This window comes from Homarus americanus, unplaced genomic scaffold (genome assembly GCF_018991925.1).
Source record: "Homarus americanus isolate GMGI-L3 unplaced genomic scaffold, GMGI_Hamer_2.0 scaffold37686, whole genome shotgun sequence".
NCBI lineage: Eukaryota > Metazoa > Arthropoda > Malacostraca > Decapoda > Nephropidae > Homarus > Homarus americanus.
The window spans coordinates 1-20,916 of NW_024734502.1; the positions used below are offsets into that span (position 1 = coordinate 1).

Below are 20,916 nucleotides of genomic sequence, written 5' to 3' on the forward strand. Positions count from 1 at the left end.
ACAGTCGCAGCAAGCAACACCTCCTCCTCCGCCTGCCTGGCGGTCCCGCCATCCCCGGCGAGCATGGCATTACCGTCCAGCTCCTCCTCTGAGCATCCTCACCAACCAGCTCTCTACATCACGCTTGTAACCACGCTGCCTTCCCAGCACCAAGCTGCATTGTACATCAATACAACATTAGTGGACGTCTCCTACAACTGCGTAGCCACAGCCACCACGGCACCTCCACGCATTCCGACGTGCCGTCTCCTATGAGAGCTGTCCCCAGATGGTATGGTTGCCTAGCAACGAAACTACTCACCGGCAACTTTCTGGTTTTCCCAACATGATTCATAGAGGACTGGCGGCTGCTGCGGGTATATAAGCTCTGTCTCTCCATTGAGATTCATTCTGACCATTCTTCTTGAACAAGCAACACCTCCTCCTCCGCCTGCCTGGCAGTCCTCGCTCCCGCCAGCGAGCATGGCGACCCACCAGCTGTCCTTCATCATCATCATCGAGATTCATTCTGACCATTCTTCTTGACAAGCAACACCTCCTCCTCCGCCTGCCTGGCGGTCCGTCCCGCCAGCGAGCATGGCGACCCACCAGCTGTCCTTCTGAGCTTCCTCACCAACCAACTCTCATTCTGCCCATCTTCCTGAACAATCAACACCTCCTCCAGCAAGCTCCACGCTGTACCTCCAGCACCAGACTGTCTATCATTACTTATATTATACAAGAAAAACCACATTAGAGTTTCCTTCCATCCTGAGTGCTAGACAACATTAATATCTCGATACCCCTACAACATGTATACAGAGAGCACATCCTGAGTGTGAACCCAAACATCACGTACCCCAACGTAGCTCAATAGCTTTTGAGCTTTTGCTGTTCGACCTGGCTCAATAGCCACTCCCAAATAAAAAAAATCTACCTGTATGATTTAACACCCATGAAATTGTATACTCTACACTAGGCACCCAAATATAGACAGTGCAGTACATGTACTGTACGCTTCTCTTGACAAAGAGTAGCTGATTCTCACCTGAAGCAATTGTGCTGTTCTGTTTCTGCACCAAGGAGTCTTTAGTCTCAGGTCTGCACAGCCTTTAATGGGTCACCAGGACTACGGGGTGAGCGCCTGGATCTATACTATTTTACTCTTCAATGTAGCGCCAAAAAACTGAGAAAGTAATCAATGTTAATTTTCAAATAAGAACCAGTTGAATTAATCTAATTAACTTAAAAAAAAATACTGCTTTATGATTGATATGTATTTTTAAGTTAGGTTGAGAATATAGGTTAAAAAATAAAATATTCAGTAAATAACCCAGGCTGTTGAGTATTCGGGGGAAGTAGAAGTACATATATTTTGTTTGGTCTTTCTGAAGGACTAAACCAAGAAAAATAATCTCCGTTTATTTCAACAAACATATCTTCAAAAAAAATTCCTTTACATGAAATCTAAAGTTTTAAAAATGCTCAACTCAAATACAAATAATAGTTTAGGATATACTTATTATTACCTTAGTGGTTAATATTTCCACAGTGCAAAAAAGTATATTAATTTTCAATTTATTTTAAGTAATAATTCTGGTCTTAAAACTTAAAATTTGACATTAATTATGGGCTTTTGTGTTGGTTTAATAACTTTTCTTTGTTCAGGATATATATTACTGTGTTGTGTTATGGTGCAGAAGATGACTGGGGGTAAAGTGGATTTCGCCTTAATAAAGGAAGCAACAAGGATAGAGCTCGTTAAACTGCTAGACTCTATTCCTGGCACTAAGGTATATGTATAAGACAATTATTTATAGAGTGTAGAAGTAATAGTAGTTACATATGAATGATCTGATACACTGTCATGTTGATAGTGGGCGTATGTACTGTACTCAGTTGATGAAGTAATACTCTAAATGTTGCCATCTGTGTATATAGGTCCTTAAATTGCAATTCAATATAAATTAATACGGTAATATTGCAGTAAACCGGTCCAACTAATTACCCAAATGTAGCCGCAATGAAGTCAAATGATGGTCCTACAAGAGTAATTCGGGCTGTGAATCACTTCTCGATTATTATTTGGTGTCGTAAAGTCACAAAAAATTGGTAAACTTAATTTAATCTGAGTTGTGTTGTGTTAGGTTAGGTACATGCACTCGATCTATTAACTCGGATTAAATTAAGTTTACCAATTTTTTGTGACTTCGTGACACCAAATACCAGTCGAGAAGTGATTGGCAGTCCGATTTATTCATGTAGGACCATTATTTGACTTCATTGCGGCTATATTTGGGTAATTAGTCGGACCCGCAGTAAACAGCAACCACAGAATTCCGGAAATTCACTACACTCAATGATCATTTTTTTTTTTATATATTACATTAGGTTTGGTTAGGTAACACATTTGTTTTATCAAATTCTTTGGCTGCTGTAATCTGCAATTTTACCATTAATGATTTCAGGTGTGCAGAGCCAAGTGAAGTTAGGGCTCGTACGGTCAATTGATGATGGTAGCCATGCTTCGATTTCTCCACAAAAAACACGTTCTTCACATAGTTCAGTCTATTCTAAGACACTTTTCTTCTATGGCATCTCCGTCGGAAATTTATATTTTTCGAGTATTTTAATAGATAAAATTACCAACAATATTACTTGTTTAAAGTGGGCAGGGCTTTGAAGTTGAGGGAAAATGTGGGGTAAAATACTAAAATAAGGTCATTATTGACAACTGGGTTAATATTGACAACTGACCCGTGGACGAGTTATTTGTTTTGCTGTTTTTATTCCTACTCTATTTTCATTAGTGAATTCTGATATGATAATGATTTCTTGTGCAAATGCTTCGTTTTGTAGATAATTAGGCACCTAGGCGGTAATGTGGCAGTGATGTCTCATCCCAGGTTGTAAACAGCCAATGCTCAGTGTATGCTTATGAACCGTTTGGTAGGAACGGCTGCTCTCACATCCACAAAAAAGCGTAAAATTACACCATATCATAGTAAGTTCTTTCTGTTTAATATACCAGAGGGTCTGGGGGGCAGAGCCCCCCGGCTTGGAAGTTAAATAAGGTTAGGTAGATTTGTTTAGTTAGGTTGGTAAGGTCTTCTAACAATGCTTCTGCCGCATGTTTTTCTTATCAACTAATGTTAGGTGAAGTTTAATATAGAAATAACCACTTTTTAACACATTTGCACAAACTACAACAGTGTCCACTATAAAAAACGGTGAAATTGTGGCGCTTTTAAAATCTTTTTCTATGAAACGTCGGCCACGGGTCTGTTGTCAATAATCATTAGTTATATCTTGTCAACAGGAACAACTTTTTCTAATACCAGTTCCATCGCAAATGGATATTAACCGAGAAAGTATATTCACGTAAGAAATTAACGTAAATCTGCAGTTACTGCGTGTCGTCTGTTTGTTCACAACCGACCTGCTTGGTCTGAGTGTAGTCTCACATCCACAAAAATTTTTTAATTGCACCATGATGCTTCAACAAAGTTGCTTTCATTGGTACCATATATCAAAATAAATACTTTCTGTTTAATATGGTGGGGGATCTGGGGGAGCCACCCATATAAGAAGTGAGATATGATTAGGTAGGTTTCTTTGGTTGGTTAGGTCAGGTTCTAGTATTGTCACTAATTTAAAATACTTACTATAATGATAAGAACATGTGTGGAAAAACTGAACGAAGTCAAACAACTCCTTTTGGTGGTAGTGGTGTTCTCAGACATTACCGAAGAAATCAATTATTTACCATTAATGTTCCATCGATAAATCTCCCAAGCTGGTGCTTGTTCACCTATGCAGTTAGACAGCGTGACTCGTCACCACTACTACCTCACACTAACCACCACACTCCTTTGACCACTAGTCACCACTACCTCTCCCCCCCCTCACCCCACTCTCCCCTCCCACAATCGCACACTCACTATTGTGGACATAAATGTTTATCCATGTTTTTTACCTTATGATACTCTTCTTTTGGGGGGGCACATTCTGTATGATGAATTGTGTGTGTATGTAACAGAGTAAGAGAATTTGAATAAAAATGCTAATAAATAAAATAAAAGAAAGAAATACCACATTGCCAGTTGGCAATACAGTGAAACCTCACTAAGGTGGACTAATTGGGGGGAAGGGGTGTCCAGGATAAGAGGGTGTCCACCTGAGAAAAAAATTTCTCCCAAAAAATCTATTAAAAAAAAAAAGTACAACACCAATGTTCCAATTTTTATGAATGAAATACATGTTTTTTTTAATAAAAAAAAGTAATACCCTGTACACACAAAGTACTGTACACTTACCCCAAAAATGGAAGGCAGATCCAGCTGTACATGCCTCTGACTGTAAGAGTCTTGCAGTCACTCTGAGTCTGAGTGCTTTGAAATTCCATATTCAGTCCATATTTGTGAGGGAGCAGCACCTTTTTCTAGCTTGCTGAACTTACAACAAATTATGTTTTTTTTTTTTTGTACACACAGGAGACTGGAGTGGCTGAGATCTCTTCCACCGCTCCCTTCTCACACAATCTGGGCGACTCCAGCGGTCGTTAGAAATGTTCATTATCTTTTTATGACCTTATAATCATTTATTTCGTTTTTATTATATTTTGTACAATCTGTATGAATAATTGTGTGTGGATGTAACAGTAAAAGAAATGCAATAAAAATACGTATATCTACTTGAAATTATGAGTTGAAAAATTACAACACATCTCAGGGGTTGGTCCTGTAGGGAGAGAGGTAAGGTGATGTAGTGATGGTGGTTGGTGACACATGTTCATTACGCAGGGCTCTACTTGGACCTACTCTTCTCAAGTGTTTTTGACCCATGTGGGAGAAGGCCTGTGTTCACACGGGCGTGTTTCTCATGCTTCATTTTGTCTGCATCTGACAAGACTAATCACAGGCACTTCCAGCCCCTACCATAGATGCACCACAACTGATGCACCGGAAAAACATACTGTACTCATCATATGAAGAATTCTAGAATGCTCAGTGTATTTTTCACTCCACAATTTGGAAGCACAGTACAGGTATAGGTGTGGGGTGAGTGTCTCCCATGCTTGAAAATTCTCCGTCCCATTGAACTTTATTCATTTCTCACCCTCACGGGTCCATAAGAGCAGAAAAAGGCTCGTGTGCGAAGCTGTGGCTAACACACCCAGTTTGAAATATTGTTGTAGGGTATCATAATTTTTTCATTTTCCAATAAGCAAGATATGCTTTCCTTACACCATACTGCACTAATTCATCATTCAAGTGGCACCACTTTATCCTCCTGCATCTGTTAATTAAGATAGGTTTTTATACACGGGGGTGGCTAGGAGGTAAAGTCAGTTCCTTCTGGTTTCTCTGGTTAAGAAGTTTTGCTTTTTGTCAGATATTTGTGTGATTTTACCTCACAATTTTCCTCTACTTCAAAGCCCTGCCCACTTAATACAACCAATATTGTTGGTATTTGTGGGGGGGGGGGGGTCATATCTCCATAACTACTCATTTCTGACAGACTGTAACTCATTTTTTTCAACCTAACAAAGGATTTTTCTCTTGCAGGCCGTTGTGTGGGATGAAAAGCTTGCAGGAGCCTTCAGTCATGTTGCTGATTATGCCTTCCTGCGAACTCATGATGTTTGCAAGATGTTTTACATCACGGCCAATAAGCTTCCTCCAAGCAATGTTGCTCATATTATCTTTCTTGCTCGGCCTCACACATCGATCATGGATCAAATCAACCAGCAGTTGAGAATGTAAGAACAAACTATTTAAGGAATTCATAGCATTTTCTGCACCCATTATTGTACTTTGTATGACAGTTGGTCTTCCTTTGTCTGATACAATACAATACAGTACAGTACAGTATTGTGCCCATAATATACCTCATCTCATTGTGTGTGTCTCTTTAATGTGTCTTATCAGACAAAAGGTTCTATCCAGTCCTGGTGAAATACACAAATTGACTAATGAGTTATAACCAGAGGAAGAATGAATTAACCTACCATAAAACTGTACAGTACAGTATTTATGTTTTGAGGGTGTACAGTATCTCTTGCTTATTTATGCCATTTTAATTTCTCCCCAAATAGTTGGCTTTTCATTTTCGAAATATACAGTCAACCCTCACTTTACGGGGTTAATGTAACCCACAGGGTGCCGCGGAAAGTGAGGAACGCGTACAGTGAATAACATAACATATGGGATTAATTGAAATAGAGTCCGGGCCGACCCCCAAACTCCACCTTTTGACGACACACAACTATGTTGTAGTAAAAATATTATCTTAACTTTATGATGGTATGCACACACAATTAATAATTAAGAGAAATATCAATAATATTAGGTGTTTTAACACTTACATTAGTAGAAAAGATGGCTGGGCACACGGGGATGGGCGGTTGGTTCCGAGGCAGAGGGCAGATTATTGGCCCTCACCTGTATCACTTGTATCAATTGTATCACTATCCACCACAGAGACTTGCAGGGCCTCTTTGTCAAACCTCCCAAAGTCCATATAAGTCCATATCCTCACTATAATTATCACTATCACTGACTTGGGCCGGCTGTGGTAGGGTGGCGGGTGAAGAACTGGTAATGTTTTGATGACTGGGTGACCTTGTGCGCACCATGTTCGCGCCGCTTACACAACATGGGGTACACGCACCGCGGAATGTGAGCATGTTAAGTTCCGGCAGGGCACCGCTTAAACGTGGAAACGCGGAATGTGGGACCGCGTAAAGTGAGGGTTGACTGTATAGGTTAAAAAATATTCAACTGCTGATGCACCATCATGATATGTTTGTCCTCTGCTTTTAAGTGTTATCACCTGCAGTATCTTTTAAGAATTATTTTACCTGTTTCAATTTGACAACTTACATTGCTTTGTATTCTTTAATTGTTGCTGTTTATTCATTAATGCTTACATTTCTGGTATAGTACAGTGTATACAGTATTCTCCATGTACCATATTTTACGGCATTTGACTCACTTTTTTGTCTGAAAAAATGGGTAGAAAAAATCAGCCTACGTCCTATATGTGAAGTTGTGGTCTCCCATAAGTTTATGAATCCCCCAGTTGCTGTCTCCTGTAGGCTAAATTATACCTAACACAACTCCAGAATTAAAAATATGTTATTCCTTATTTAAACATGATTAAGATTTTTAATTAATTAACAAAATTATTATTGTAAAGATAAAAGGTTGATCTATAACTACTCTGTACTGTACTGATGACGATAACCTGAGACAATTAACATTTGTACGGCAGACACCCAACTCTTCAGAGGCAGCTAAGCAGTAACCATTTCTGAACTCATACAAGCATTACAATCTATTAATGCCATCCCTGCAACATTCATTTTTATGTCTACAAATACCTGACATAAATGAAGATTTACAGATAACTTTCTTTTCACATTTGTGTCTGTTAACATTGCTGGTGGCATTGTAGCCAGGTTAGACTTGTCTGTAAACAGGCTACTGGGCCAAGCTATTGTTTTTCAACTCGTATTTTTGGGTAGATATACATAACTTTCTTCATTTATTTTTACTCAGTTAATATTGTGAAAAAAGTAAAAGAAATAATTGTCCTAAGGGCAAACACATAAAAGGAATATACATTTCTTTGTACACGAGTTAGCTGGCTTAGTGTGGGAGCGGGAGGACGGCTAGGCAGTTGGTGGTGGGGGGAGCGTTGCGAGGGAATCGGCGGAGGTAGCAGATGTACAGTACAGTACTGTATATGACTGTGTTACACTTTCATTGGGCTTTTATTTACTGGTGTGGCAATAGTATTTTTTGTTGTAACTTATTTATTGGTATTATTTTTATTTATTCATCACATTTACTGGTACTGTATATATTATTTTAAGAAAACTATGGCTACAGGAGGAAAATACTGTACACACAAAGGTTTTTCCTAAATATCCAGGGTGTACTCCCTGCTGAAATAGGGGAGTGCGTCTTATGTGGCATAAAATGCGGTACAGGTTGACTCACCAGGGTGACATAATGGAAGAGCAGTCAGCAATACAGTAGCTTTTTTATGTTGTACAACTGATCAATAAATTTCCAAACATTTTTTAACCCCTTGGTCATCAAAGTACAGTACAGCTTGCCCTTTAAATTCATGGGGGTTTGGATCTCAAAATGACCACGAATTGCCAAAACCGCGAATATCATTTGCTGACTGGGGATACATTTTTACTCGTGTGCAAAGAAATGTATACAGTATTCCCTTTATGTGTTTGTCACTAAGGACAGTTATTTCTTTTACCTGTACTGTATATGTGTGTAGCCACACACTCACACACACACACACACACACACACACACACACACACATATACAAATAATTTCATGTCGATCCACAATGAAAACGTGGATAAGATAAATCTTGATAAAATCACACGGGGAAAGGGAAACAACGGAGCACCTTAGCTTTCGTCTTTATTCAAGACATCTTCAGTTGCCTCTGAAGATGTCTTGAATAAAGACGAAAGCTAAGGCGCTCCGTTGTTTCCCTTTCCCCGTGTGATTTTATCAAGATATACAAATAAATAAATAATAATGGGAAAAATCCTCTCACAAATAATCAGAAACAAGACAACAAAATATATCAAAATGTAGAAAAAATTGGCCCTTCTTTTTACATAGGAAAAGCTGTAGAAACGTATTTATAATAATATTTTCGTGTAAAGTACTACTTACCAATCAATCAGTAAAAATCAGTATCTGAGCTGCAATCGTGAGTTGCTCTCACGCCACCTTTATCGGCCCGTATCTCAGAACGAGTTTTTCTAACCTTTAAATCTCAGGGGCTTGGCCATTTATGGGCCAATTCTAATAAAACAAAAACTAAATAGTAGAATAACATACTGTGCATAGCGTAATATTTAGATTTTCTTAAACAGTACAGTGGTCCTTCGGTTAACGAACACAATTCGTTCCAGAAGGTCGTTCGTTAACCGAAACCATTGTTTCAATGGGATATTGGGTAATTGGTTCCAGCTCACCGAAAAGTACATAGAAAGTAAAAAAAAAAATGTGTATGTGTATGTAGAAGGCTCCTGGTTGATGATGATGGGAATTAGAAGTGGGGGTGAAGGAGAAAGGAGAAGAGAAGGAAGTGGGGATGGAAGAGAAATCACCCCATGCTTGATGCTGTCATTTCACCAATAAAATTTTAACTTCACCAGGTGTTATTCAAGATTATTTTCTTTAAATCAACACTGCACTGCACTATAGTCAATTTGTTAAATAAATTTCAGAATGACCAATAATTATACTGTAAAAACGTAAAAATACTCTGTGTTCAAGAGACCCACAAGCAAGATGTTTCCTCCACTGAACAGAGATACAAACTGAGGCCTTGGTGGCTGATGGGCACACCAAAAACTAGTTCCCTGTACAGTCAGTTCTGCTATAACGCGATAGTTGTGTTCTTGTAAAACATCGTGTTATAGAAATTCGCGTAATAGAAATAACAGGGCCTATGGAGAAAATAGGGTTAGGTGCAGATTACTACTCGAAATCGAAAAAATTTAGTAGTTAGCCTAACACAAAGGATAGCACAGTCTAAATAAATGTTACATTCATATCTAATAATGAAATCATACAGTAAATGCAACACTTTACCTTGAAAAAATATGAATATAACTTGATGGGGGAGAAGGGTGATTTTGAGGTTGATAACATCGAGCTTCTCTTCAAGGATTATAGCCTTTCTTTTACGATCATCACCGGGAATGCGATCACCAGAACGCTTCTTGGAGATATTTTTCTTTACCATATTCACAGTTAATACCACAAAATTGGAGAAATAGTTAGCAAAAATCGCGTTACAGCAAACAAGCGTTCGCGTTATACAAATATCGTTCCTCTATTCATAAATCACGTTAGAGCCAATTCGCGTTGTCAAAACACGCGTTATAGCAGAACTCACTGTACTGCAATTATGTTAAATAAGTGTTAAAATGACTAATAATTTTAATATAAAACTTGGAAAAATGTTTAATAGCACAACCTCCTTGATATTTACTCCAATTTTAACGAATGTAAGCCCTAGAACCGATTACTGTTTTGGTGGACTATTCTTCCAGCTGGTGAGCAAGCCAAAACATGTCGAAACGTTTTCGTAAGAATTTCGTTAACCGAATTGAAGATTCTTATGGAAGGTAATTCGTAAACCGAAATTTCGTTAACCGAGGCGTTCGTTAACCGAGGGACCACTGTATTTGGCTTGGTTTATTATTTGCTGATTCATCTTTATAAATATTTGGAGGAAAAAATGTAAGCTTGCAAAAAAAGTTCATGCACTCAATATGAAAGTGATAATGAGAAATATCTATATGTTACATTCAAGAAGAGTAGATTACCTATAGTATTATGGACCAGTAGGATATTGAAAATTGATAAGAATATAAGGGAAAAATAAGATATCAGGGATAAGGGATTAGGTAGAACCGATTTAGGGGTATACACCTGTAGTAACAATGTACAGTATCTGGTGTCCTTAATTGCTGACAGGAAATTGATATTGATTGATCAATTAATGAATTTTGTGCTTCAGCCGGAAGCTTTCCTTAAAATAATATACACGGTACCAGGAAATGTGAGGAATAAATAAAAAATAAACAATGAATTGGTTACACCAAAAAATATTGCCAAACCAGTTAATAAAAGCCAATTGAAAGTTTAAAACAGTCGCCATTTGCATACACTTCCTGCTCCACCATAATAATGAAGACCAGCTGGAATGTTGATTCCCTAGCAACACTCCCCACCAGCTACGCTCTGTGCTCTCCTCCCATTATGTGTTTGCCCTTAGGACAATTATTTCTTTTACCTTTTTTTTCACAATATGTATGTAGGATGGTGTGTGCATGTAACTGAGTAAAAATAAATGAAGAAAGTTACGTATATCTACCCAAAAATATGAGTTGAAAAAACCATAACACCTCACAGCTTGGCCCAGTAGCCTGGTGATTACAATGATGAGCTAACCTAGATACAATGACATGATTAATCAATATTAAACACTGTTCTATCAGTAAACACTAATAATAACAGTAAATCCAGTTAAATATGGCAGGGAGTGAGGAGAGTTACAACAGCAGACAACACACTAACTAGCAGTCACTCACTCCAGTAGCCAGTATGGGAGAAATACATGACCTTCTCTTCACTTGTTTGTGCACCTTCCTGTGGCTTGATGAAGGTGGTTGAGGGAGCCATCACAAGGAGCACAGTAACACACAGGTGAAACAGACAAGTGTTTAACCCAGACTGTCACTGAGGCAGAGTGAGTGGCCCAGCCACCTGGTACAAGGGGGACACCTTGCAGGACGCCATAAAACTTACGGGTTCCCCGTCCCGGCTGTGAAAATGCTGCCAACTTTAAAACTACCTGCAGACATTCTTGGGTACATCCAGGGTGTCATACAGGAATAATTAATCGAAGGACGCGAATTGTAAGGGCATGCTGTACTACAGTCCTGTAATAACAGCAGTGGGGTAGAAATCACCCTCTCACTGAGTTTACTGAAGTGCCAATAAACAAGTATTTATAGCTTTCACCTGTGCCTGTAATTAATAAAACCTAAAAAAATGAAATAATAATATCTCCGTTAGCCAGAATCCCTCTTAACCGGAACTTTCCAATAGCCGGAATTGAAATTTGCTCGGAATTTTTCTGGAAAATTCTCTTAATTCCAGGTTTGAGAACAAATGTTGAGGTTGAAAATCAGGAGCATTTTCTGAAAATAAATAAAAAATCAGGAAAATCTGTCCAAAATTTTATTTCGGGTCTGGGAGCAAATATCTATTATTATGAAGTAATGCGCAATTATCGGAAAATTTGAGAAAATGGTGAGAAAATCACTCCAGACCAGCACCTGAGGACAAGGGTTCTCAACATTATGAAAGACTGTGCCATGTTTAGCCACATCCTCACGTGGTTGGTGGGAAGACCAACCTTTTGGGTGATGCTGGATTTTTCTGCTCTGGGTCTATACTGTATATAATTACTGTGCAAGTATAAATACAGTACAGTGGTCCCTTGGTTAACGAACACAATTCGTTCTACAGAGTCATTTGTTAATTGAAAATTTCATTAACCGAATCCATTACAGGTATTTCAATGGGATATTGGGTAATTGGTTCCAGCTCACAGAAAAGTACATACAAAGTAAAGCCAAAATACGTATAAAGTCAGAAACACTCCTAAAATTCCCCTAAATCGCCCTTAAATCACTATATACAGTATATACGTACATATACACTAGAACTCTTAAATCACTACTGTAATGTGATAGTGATTAATTTCTATCACATTACAGTAGTGATTTAAGAGTTCTTGTGTATATGTACGTATATACTGTATATAGTGATTTAAGGGCGATTTAGGGAAATTTTAGGAGTGTTTCTGACTTTATGCGTATTCAAATTATTCGCTGTCTTGCAAGGATTCCAGCAATGCATATATATTCTCCTAACTTGAGTCTGTGATATTATATAAGATAAAAACTGTAAGCCTAAAACCCTGCCTGGGCAGATGGGGGAGAGGGAGGGAGGGAGGGGTGACAGTGACATGTTTGACAGTTGGTGCTGAAGGTCTAATGTGTGTTTATTTATCAGTCCTTAAGAGAGATTAAGCCTTTCTCTTATAGAATGCCACTGAAACGACCTGGGAGAATATAATTTACATTGCTGGGATTCTTGTAAGGTAGTGATTAATTTGAATATAAACGAGCTAGACATGCCAAGACACTTACACATCATTAACAGCACTGCTAAACCATTGTCTTATAACATTTTACTTATAATATCTATTTTAAAATTAATCGATACATGATGGCTCTACAGGACTACTTTTGCACTTAGACAACTGATCAATGAATAAACCAGGGTATCATGTTCTGATAAATACACTATAATATTATTTACTAAGTGCTCAAGACAGATTCTGTGGTAAGCATCAACCCTCTTGAGCAGTGGCAACAATGATGATTGAGAGATGGTGAGTGCTGGCAACATTATTAGGGAGAGAGATGTCAGCTGTTACCGCTCAGTAAACAAGCGACTGAGAATATACTACGTAACGGTAGCTCATCTGGGATTGTGTGTCGGTTTTCTCCCTGGCTATACACAGTTTTGTACAGTATCTTAATATAATTCATATTATCTATAATTTATTAGTCAGTAATGTGTGAGGAAACCGCTACCACCAGAAGGAGTTGTTTGATTTTGTTCAATTTACCACAGATGTTCTTATCATTATACAAATTAATATATCATATTTTTTTTTATTATTTATCACCTGTACTGTATCCCTTCAACATTACCCCTGCCTCTGTCATTCCTACTGTAACTCAACAAAATATTGTTTATTTGTTATTTATTAATTAGTAAAGATATTTTACTGTAATGATTTGTGGTTATTAGTGCCAGTACCCTTCATATACAGTCAAATACTTATTTTTACCTTATTATTTGGCTTGTCATTTAATTTTTATGCAAATTGTTGATTATATATTGCATTTTTTTCATAGTAATATTTAATATTTTATATTATCAATGATGAAACATACACCATAAGAGGCTGATCATACCAGAATGCAGTCTATAATACTTAATACTGTACAGGTAAATAAAGAACGGTGGCAATGAAGCAAGGCACTGAGTCTCACACGAGGCTGGAGTGTGTGTGTGTATGTGGTGTTGGAGGGTGTGTTGTTGGTGTTGTAGGGTGTGTGTGTTTGATGTTGGGGTGTGTGGGTGCTGTTGGGGATGTGAAGTCGATGTGTGTTCCACACACACACACACACACACACACGGGAATTAAGACAACAGGCTTCGAGGGTGAGGGTCTTGTTGTGTGACTGCCTGGTGGTGAGGTAAACATCAGTTGTTGTGGAACGCTTGGCAACACTGGTGCATGTTACCACTCGTTTCCACTCCATCTCTCTAATTACCCACATCTTTCTGCTTTCTCACTCCATATTTAAAAATATGATGTACCATAATGTTGAAGGACTACAACTTTGCTCATTTATACTTATACTTATCACAATCTCCTTAAAAAATACTAGAGCTTTTATCTTTATTCAAGACTTCTTCAGGTCATGAGACCTGCTAATCCCTCACCCTACCTCCACCTGATACTGCATCAGGTCAGGTCAGTTTCACAAGACCCACTAATCCCCCACAGCTCCATGGGAGTGGAAAATACCAGTCTTTGCTGTAACACACAACTTCATTCATGCCCATATATATAGATTTTTAATTTTTAAATATATTTATTTAACCATACTTTTAGATAAACTATTCTGAATTATTATACTAAAGAAATGGAGTTTCTAACTTAATTAAACTAGAGCAAAACATCCCCAGCACCCAAATATGTTCTAGGGAAGTGGGCTAGTGTGCGTCTGTGCAAGATGTCTAGTTTAGATACCCGGAAACTTTTCCAGTACTGTAACTGGAAAAGATTCCGGGGATAAGGAATTTTTCCAGGTTTGAGAAAGCTGTATGGTTACCCAAAAATCTCTCATCCCCAGAAGGAAGTGCTCAGCACCAATTGTTCCGGCTAACGGGGTTATCACTGTAATATGAAAGTTGTTAAGCAAACATTTTATTACAGGGAAGATCTTCAAGGAAGTACCAAAAAGGATTATCATTTATGGCTGGTACCAAGGATATCCCTCTTGTGTGAGCGCCGACTACAAGAACATGGAGTGCGTGGATCATTCACAACTGTTAGAGAGCTGCCATTGTTGCTGTTTAGACTGGACTGTGACTTGGTGTCCATGGAATTGCCTCTCTGCTTTCGGGTTAGTTTGTATTACTGTACTTTGTAAGTTTGTAGTATCCAGTGTACAGTACAGTCTACCTTTACAGTATTTGTATTACAGCAGCATGTTTTTCCACAGCAAACTTACTAAATTAAAACTTCAGTAGAGAGACGTAGAAGTACTATAACAGATACCTATCTATTCCACTGTTCAACTACTGTATACAAAATATTTCTGCCAAATAATTTAATAAGTTTTCAAATTTGAATGAAATGTGGTCACTGCAACAACTTCATATCATTAGTATCTGGTAGAGAATGATAATCAGTGGGGTTTTTTGTATTTATTTATCAGAATTATGGTTCTTGTTGGGTGTTGAGTGTAGAAATTTGTCTTGTCTGTCTGTATGAGGCATAAGTTTCACGCAGTATCGTGAGAAAGACCTTACAGATTTAGATTAAATTTGTACAACTGTGTTTCATTGTTATCAAGACTAAGTTTGAGAATCTGTTTTCTATGCAATTTATCGAGTCATATTTGCCATTACAGTATTTGTATATGTACCTGGGCCTATACAGTACTGTCAATTCTTAATACAGTACTCCAGATAGATATATGAAACATTTTATTTTCTTTCAGGATTTGCAGTTGGATAGTGACCCTACAAGTGTTTTCCTGGTAGCTCAAGCTCTGATGACCATTCAGGGCGTTTTCGGTCTTATTCCTAACATATATGGCAAAGGTCAGTCAGCCAAGCAAGTGTATGAACTGATGGTTCGAATGAGAAGAGAAATGGGAGGAAATGAACCACAGGTGAGTTGAAATATATAAGGAATCATTGAAGAAATACAGTACAGTATAGGGGCTTGAATAAGGAAATGTTCCCTATGCAACTTGTCCAACTACTGTACGTATATATGAGATACTACTGTAATCATTGTGGTACTTTGGGAATGTTCTGTATTCTGTCTTGTTTTAACTTCTTTATACAGTAGGCACAGAAAAAGATGTACTGTACTTTATTGATATTTGCAGTGTACCAGGAAGGGAACTGCTTCTCCACTTGGCAGCTGGACTTGTAATTTTTAATACAGGTATCCTTTGAGATATGAATGGGTTATGTTTAAAAAAAATCATTAAGTGATTTTTCATATCGGGAATGGAAAAACATATGGGAAAAATAAGGCTCGGTTCCCTAATGACAAAAATACTCTTATATCATATCCCCAAAAAACACACCCCCAAAAAAACTACCAAACTAATGATAAATATTACACCACTACCTAATACGTTACAGACATTAAGAAAATACTAAATAGAATTCTAGATGAAAATATGCAGCTAAAACTATTAAGGAAATGCTAAATCAAAGTTTAACACAGCCGCTAGTGGCACCATTTGCTTAGACACTGGCTGCTTCACGCGTGGCTGCCCTAAAGCGTCACCATAGCAACCAACCCAGCCACTTCTGCTGACCGACACACAAAAAGAAATATTTATTCCCTTTATGTTTTTTTACCTTATGATAGTTATTTTACACATTATATATACAGTATAGAATTCTTTGTGCATGTAACTGAGTAAAATAAGAAATTATGAAAAAAGTTAAGTTTATACAGGTGCTCCTCTACATACGAACGAGTTACGTTCCTGAGGCTTGTTTGTAAGTCCAATTTTGCTCTTGTAGATACCAAACATATTGTAAAAATTTAAAAGATTATCGATATTTAGTACGGCTATACCCTTTAATACAGCCTTAAAACCTGGCTCACTCTTCTCCTCTTCGGTAATGTTTGTTCTATATGGAATTTTCTTCAAAATAATCCAGTCTCATCCACATTAAACACCTGTTCTGACAGGTAACCCCCCTCAGTGATGATGTTTGTATCTCTGAAAGTTTGTAAGTTGAACGTTCTTAAGTAGAGGAGCACCTGTATACCCAAAATTACAAATTAAAAATACTCATAACATAACTCCTACCTCAGCCCAGTTGAGTGAATACTACAGGGATGTGGCCGCCCCAGCTGACTTCCAGGGACGTGCGAGTTGAATTTTTGCCCAGACTCAAATTCGTATAAGTGGGGAAAGCTTTCGTAACACAAAATAGAGGTGTCAATTTAGGAAATTCATATAAGCGAATTTTCATATCTCGAATGTTCGTACCTCGAGGGATACCTGTACAGTAAATCAGATGGCAAGGGATTTTTATATAAACCTCGGTGTGTAATGGACGAGTTGTCGGTTCTGGGTAAACACAAGAAGTACACTCTGTAGAGTGATATGGTATACAGTATATAATTTGTAATAAAAGATTAAAGTCCTGCTATAATAGTCAAGATAAGTTTATTTCTCTAGAAACAGGGCCGCCATTTGCAATGACGTCACCACCCTCTCAGCACACGACGCAGGGATGGAGATACAAGTCAAGTGAGAAGTAATGACATTGTCTGGACTTTGTTTTGATAATGCCTGATGCTACGTAAACATGACAACATAGTGCTGTTATTGTTTTGAATGATTCACTAATGAACCACTGGGATATATCATCATTTATATTAATTAATGGGTAAAATTTTACTTTTACTACCATAAGTATTTGGATGCTTAGATTCATGATAGGTTATATTTGGTAAATTTTAAGTTTTGGTCATCCCTGTACTTAGACATGCAGACTATGATTTTTCTGGTGGTTTGCGATGTGTTATAAGCAATTTAGACCTTCATTTCTATTGGAAATAACTAGTTTTGAGTTACTACCCCCCCCCTCCTTACCGATGTATGTTAAGCTAATCTTATAACTTATAATATAACTTATCATTCCCTAATCTAACCTAACCTAACATCTGACCTGTATTTTTTATGCGATCGAAAAATGTTTTGCGACAGAAATTCCGTACAGATAAAGTGTCTTATTGTTTAAAGTACTTAATCCCATCGTTAGAATCTTAAGGTTCCCCAGATGACCAAAACCAAATTAATACCAATATTGCTTGGAATGTTTATACTATGAAATTTGTAGTAGGGACAGCTAATATCCATTGAATTAGTTAATGTACTTAGCAATATTTATATACAGTCAGTCTCCGACGGGGTTAGGGACCGACGATCAGGTCGTAAGTCGAATTGGTTGTAAGTCGAAAATGCGAAAATAGAACAGTGGTCCCTCGATTAACAAACACAACTGGTTCCATATATATATATATATATATATATATATATATATATATATATATATATATATATATATATATATATATATATATATATATATATATATATATATATATATATATATATATATATATATATATATATATATATATATATATATATATATATATATATATATATATATATATATATATATATATATATATATATATATATATATATATTACCCCTACTTAACGCTGTTTCACTTTAACGCTTTTATCATATACGCGTGCTGCCAGAGCTGAACTTTCACTTAACACGGATTTTTTCCACATATACGCTGTGGAGTGTCCGCCCGAGACGCTTATTTTTAGATTTGCCCCACCGCCACCCTGCCTGACTGCCTGTTTTAGCTCATAAATTTATACAAATTACCCGCCAGAATATAATTTATATTGCTGGAATTTTATAATTTGGTGATCATTTTGAATATAAACATCATATATTTTGCATTAGACATACAAATTTTAGATAAAAATTTTTCTCAGAGTAACTATGATCTTTTTGTGCAAAATATATGACATTTATATTCAAAATATTCCTGGTCTTACAAGGAACTGCATAATGTCAATTATATTATCCTAACTTTAGTTTGAGGTATTATTTATTAAAATTTAGTGGTTATCCCACACATCTCCTTGGGACGGTTGGTGGGGTGGGGAGGGAGGGACCGACCGACCATCTGTTACCCCGTGAAGAATTATTTTTTTTTTTTATTAACTGAAGATATTTGTTTTAGCTCATAAAATTCATACAAATTACCGGTTCGAATATAATTTACATTGCTGGAATTCTTATAATTTGATGATCATTTTGAATATAAACATCATATATTTGCATTAGACATACAAATTTTAGATAAAATTTTTCTCAAATTAACTATGTTATCTTTTGTGCAAAATATATGACATTTATATTCAAAATATTCCTAGTCTTACAAGGAATCCAGCAATGTCAATTATATTATCCTAACTTTTCTGAGGTATTATTTAATACTAAATGTTAAAAACTCTGAAGGGAGGATTGGTGGGTGGGGAGGGTTGGGACTGACCGCTGGTTGAAGAGGGGGGAGGCAAGGTACTTTGATTGACAGATATGTCGTGAAGATTATTTTTTTTTTATTAACTGAAGATATTTGTTTTAGCTCATAAAATTCATACAAATTACCCGTCAGAATATAATTTACATTGCTGGAATTCTTATAATTTGGTGATCATTTTGAATATAAACATCATTTATTTTGCATTAAACATACAAATTTTAGATAAAAAATTTTCTCTAGGTAACTATGTTATCTTTTGTGCAAAATATATGACATTTATATTCAAAATATTCCTGGTCTTAGGGGAATCCAGCAATGTCAATTGTATTATCCTAACTTTAGTTTGAGGTTATTATTTATTAAATTTAGTGGTTTTCCCAAAAATTTCTCTGAGAGAGAGCCGGCAGTGTAGTGTGAGAGTGGAGGAGTTGAGTCCATTATTTGAATGGACATTAACTTGGCGACTGTATTTCTCTATTTCTCTTAAGTATTAATTGTTGCATGTACCATCATAAAATTAAGATGTTTTTTACTTATGGGTATGTGCCTTCAAAAAGTGGAGTTTGGGGGTCGGCGGTTTCTATTGGAATTAATCCCATATGTTCTGTTGTTCACTTGCAGGACCCTCTGGGTTCAATTGACGTTAAGTGAGATTCTATATATATATATATATATATATATATATATATATATATATATATATATATATATATATATATATATATATATATATATATATATATATATATATATATATATATATATATATATATATATATATATATATATATATATACATACATACATACATTTACCCGCTTTACTGGTTTCATAACAGCGTTTTATCATATACGTGCCTTTTATTAGTTTTTTCATAACTGCATTTTTTCCATATCTGTGAGGTCATTCAGGGCCTACTTTTTGATTTGCCCACCCGCACCCTGCCTGACTGCCTGTTTTAGCTCATAAAATTCATACAAATTACCCGGCCAGAATATAATTTACATTGCTGGAGATTTATAATTTGGTGATCATTTTGAATATAAACATCATATATTTTATTAGACATACAAATTTTAGATAAACATTTTCAGAACTATATATTTATCTTTTGTGCAAAATATATGACATTTATATTCAAAATATTCCTGGTCTTACAAGAATCCAGCAATGTCAATTATATTATCCTAACTTTAGTTTGAGGTATTATTTATTACAAAAAGTTAAGTATTCTGGTTTTCCCACATCTCCTTGGGGCGGTTGGTGGGGGGTGGGGGAAGGAGGAGGAGGACCGACCGACCATCTGTTACCCTGTGAAGAATATTTTTTTTATTAACTGAAGATATTTGTTTTAGCTCATAAATTCATACAAATTACCGGTCAGAATATAATTTACATTGCTGGAATTCTTATAATTTTGGTGATCATTTTGAATATAAACATCATATATTTGCATTAGACATACAAATTTTAGATAAAAATTTTTCTCTTAACTATATTTATCTTTTGTGCAAATATATGACATTTATATTCAAATATTCCTGGTCTTACAAGGAATCAGCAATGTCAATTTTATATCTTTGGTTTGAGGTATTATTTATTAAAATTTAGTGGTTTTCCCCCAAAACTTTCTCAGAGAGGGAAGAAGCCGGCAGTGTAGTGTGAGAGGGGAGGAGTTGAGTCCATTATTTGAATGGACATTAACTTGGCGACTGTATTTCTCTATTTCTCTTAAGTATTAATTGTGTGCATGTATCATAAAAAATTAAGATGTTATTTTTACTACAACATAGTTATGTCTTCAAAAAGTGGGTTTGGTCGGGCAGTTTCTATTGGAATTAATCCCATATGTTCTGTTGTTCACTTTCTGAGTTTTCAGGTT

At 36.5% G+C, this 20,916-nt stretch overlaps 1 protein-coding gene across 1 annotated transcript; it reads left to right on the forward strand.

Moving 5' to 3' along the window:
* Positions 1–1,616: 1,616 nt before the first annotated feature.
* On the forward strand, positions 1,617–16,588 carry LOC121870266 (vacuolar protein sorting-associated protein 33A-like). The gene is made up of 4 exons (XM_042372050.1): positions 1,617–1,772; positions 5,547–5,740; positions 14,629–14,818; positions 15,419–16,588. Exons 1-4 carry the CDS (start codon positions 1,671–1,673, stop codon positions 15,599–15,601), a joined length of 669 nt encoding a protein of 222 aa, XP_042227984.1. The 5' UTR covers positions 1,617–1,670; the 3' UTR covers positions 15,602–16,588.
* Positions 16,589–20,916: the final 4,328 nt, after the last annotated feature.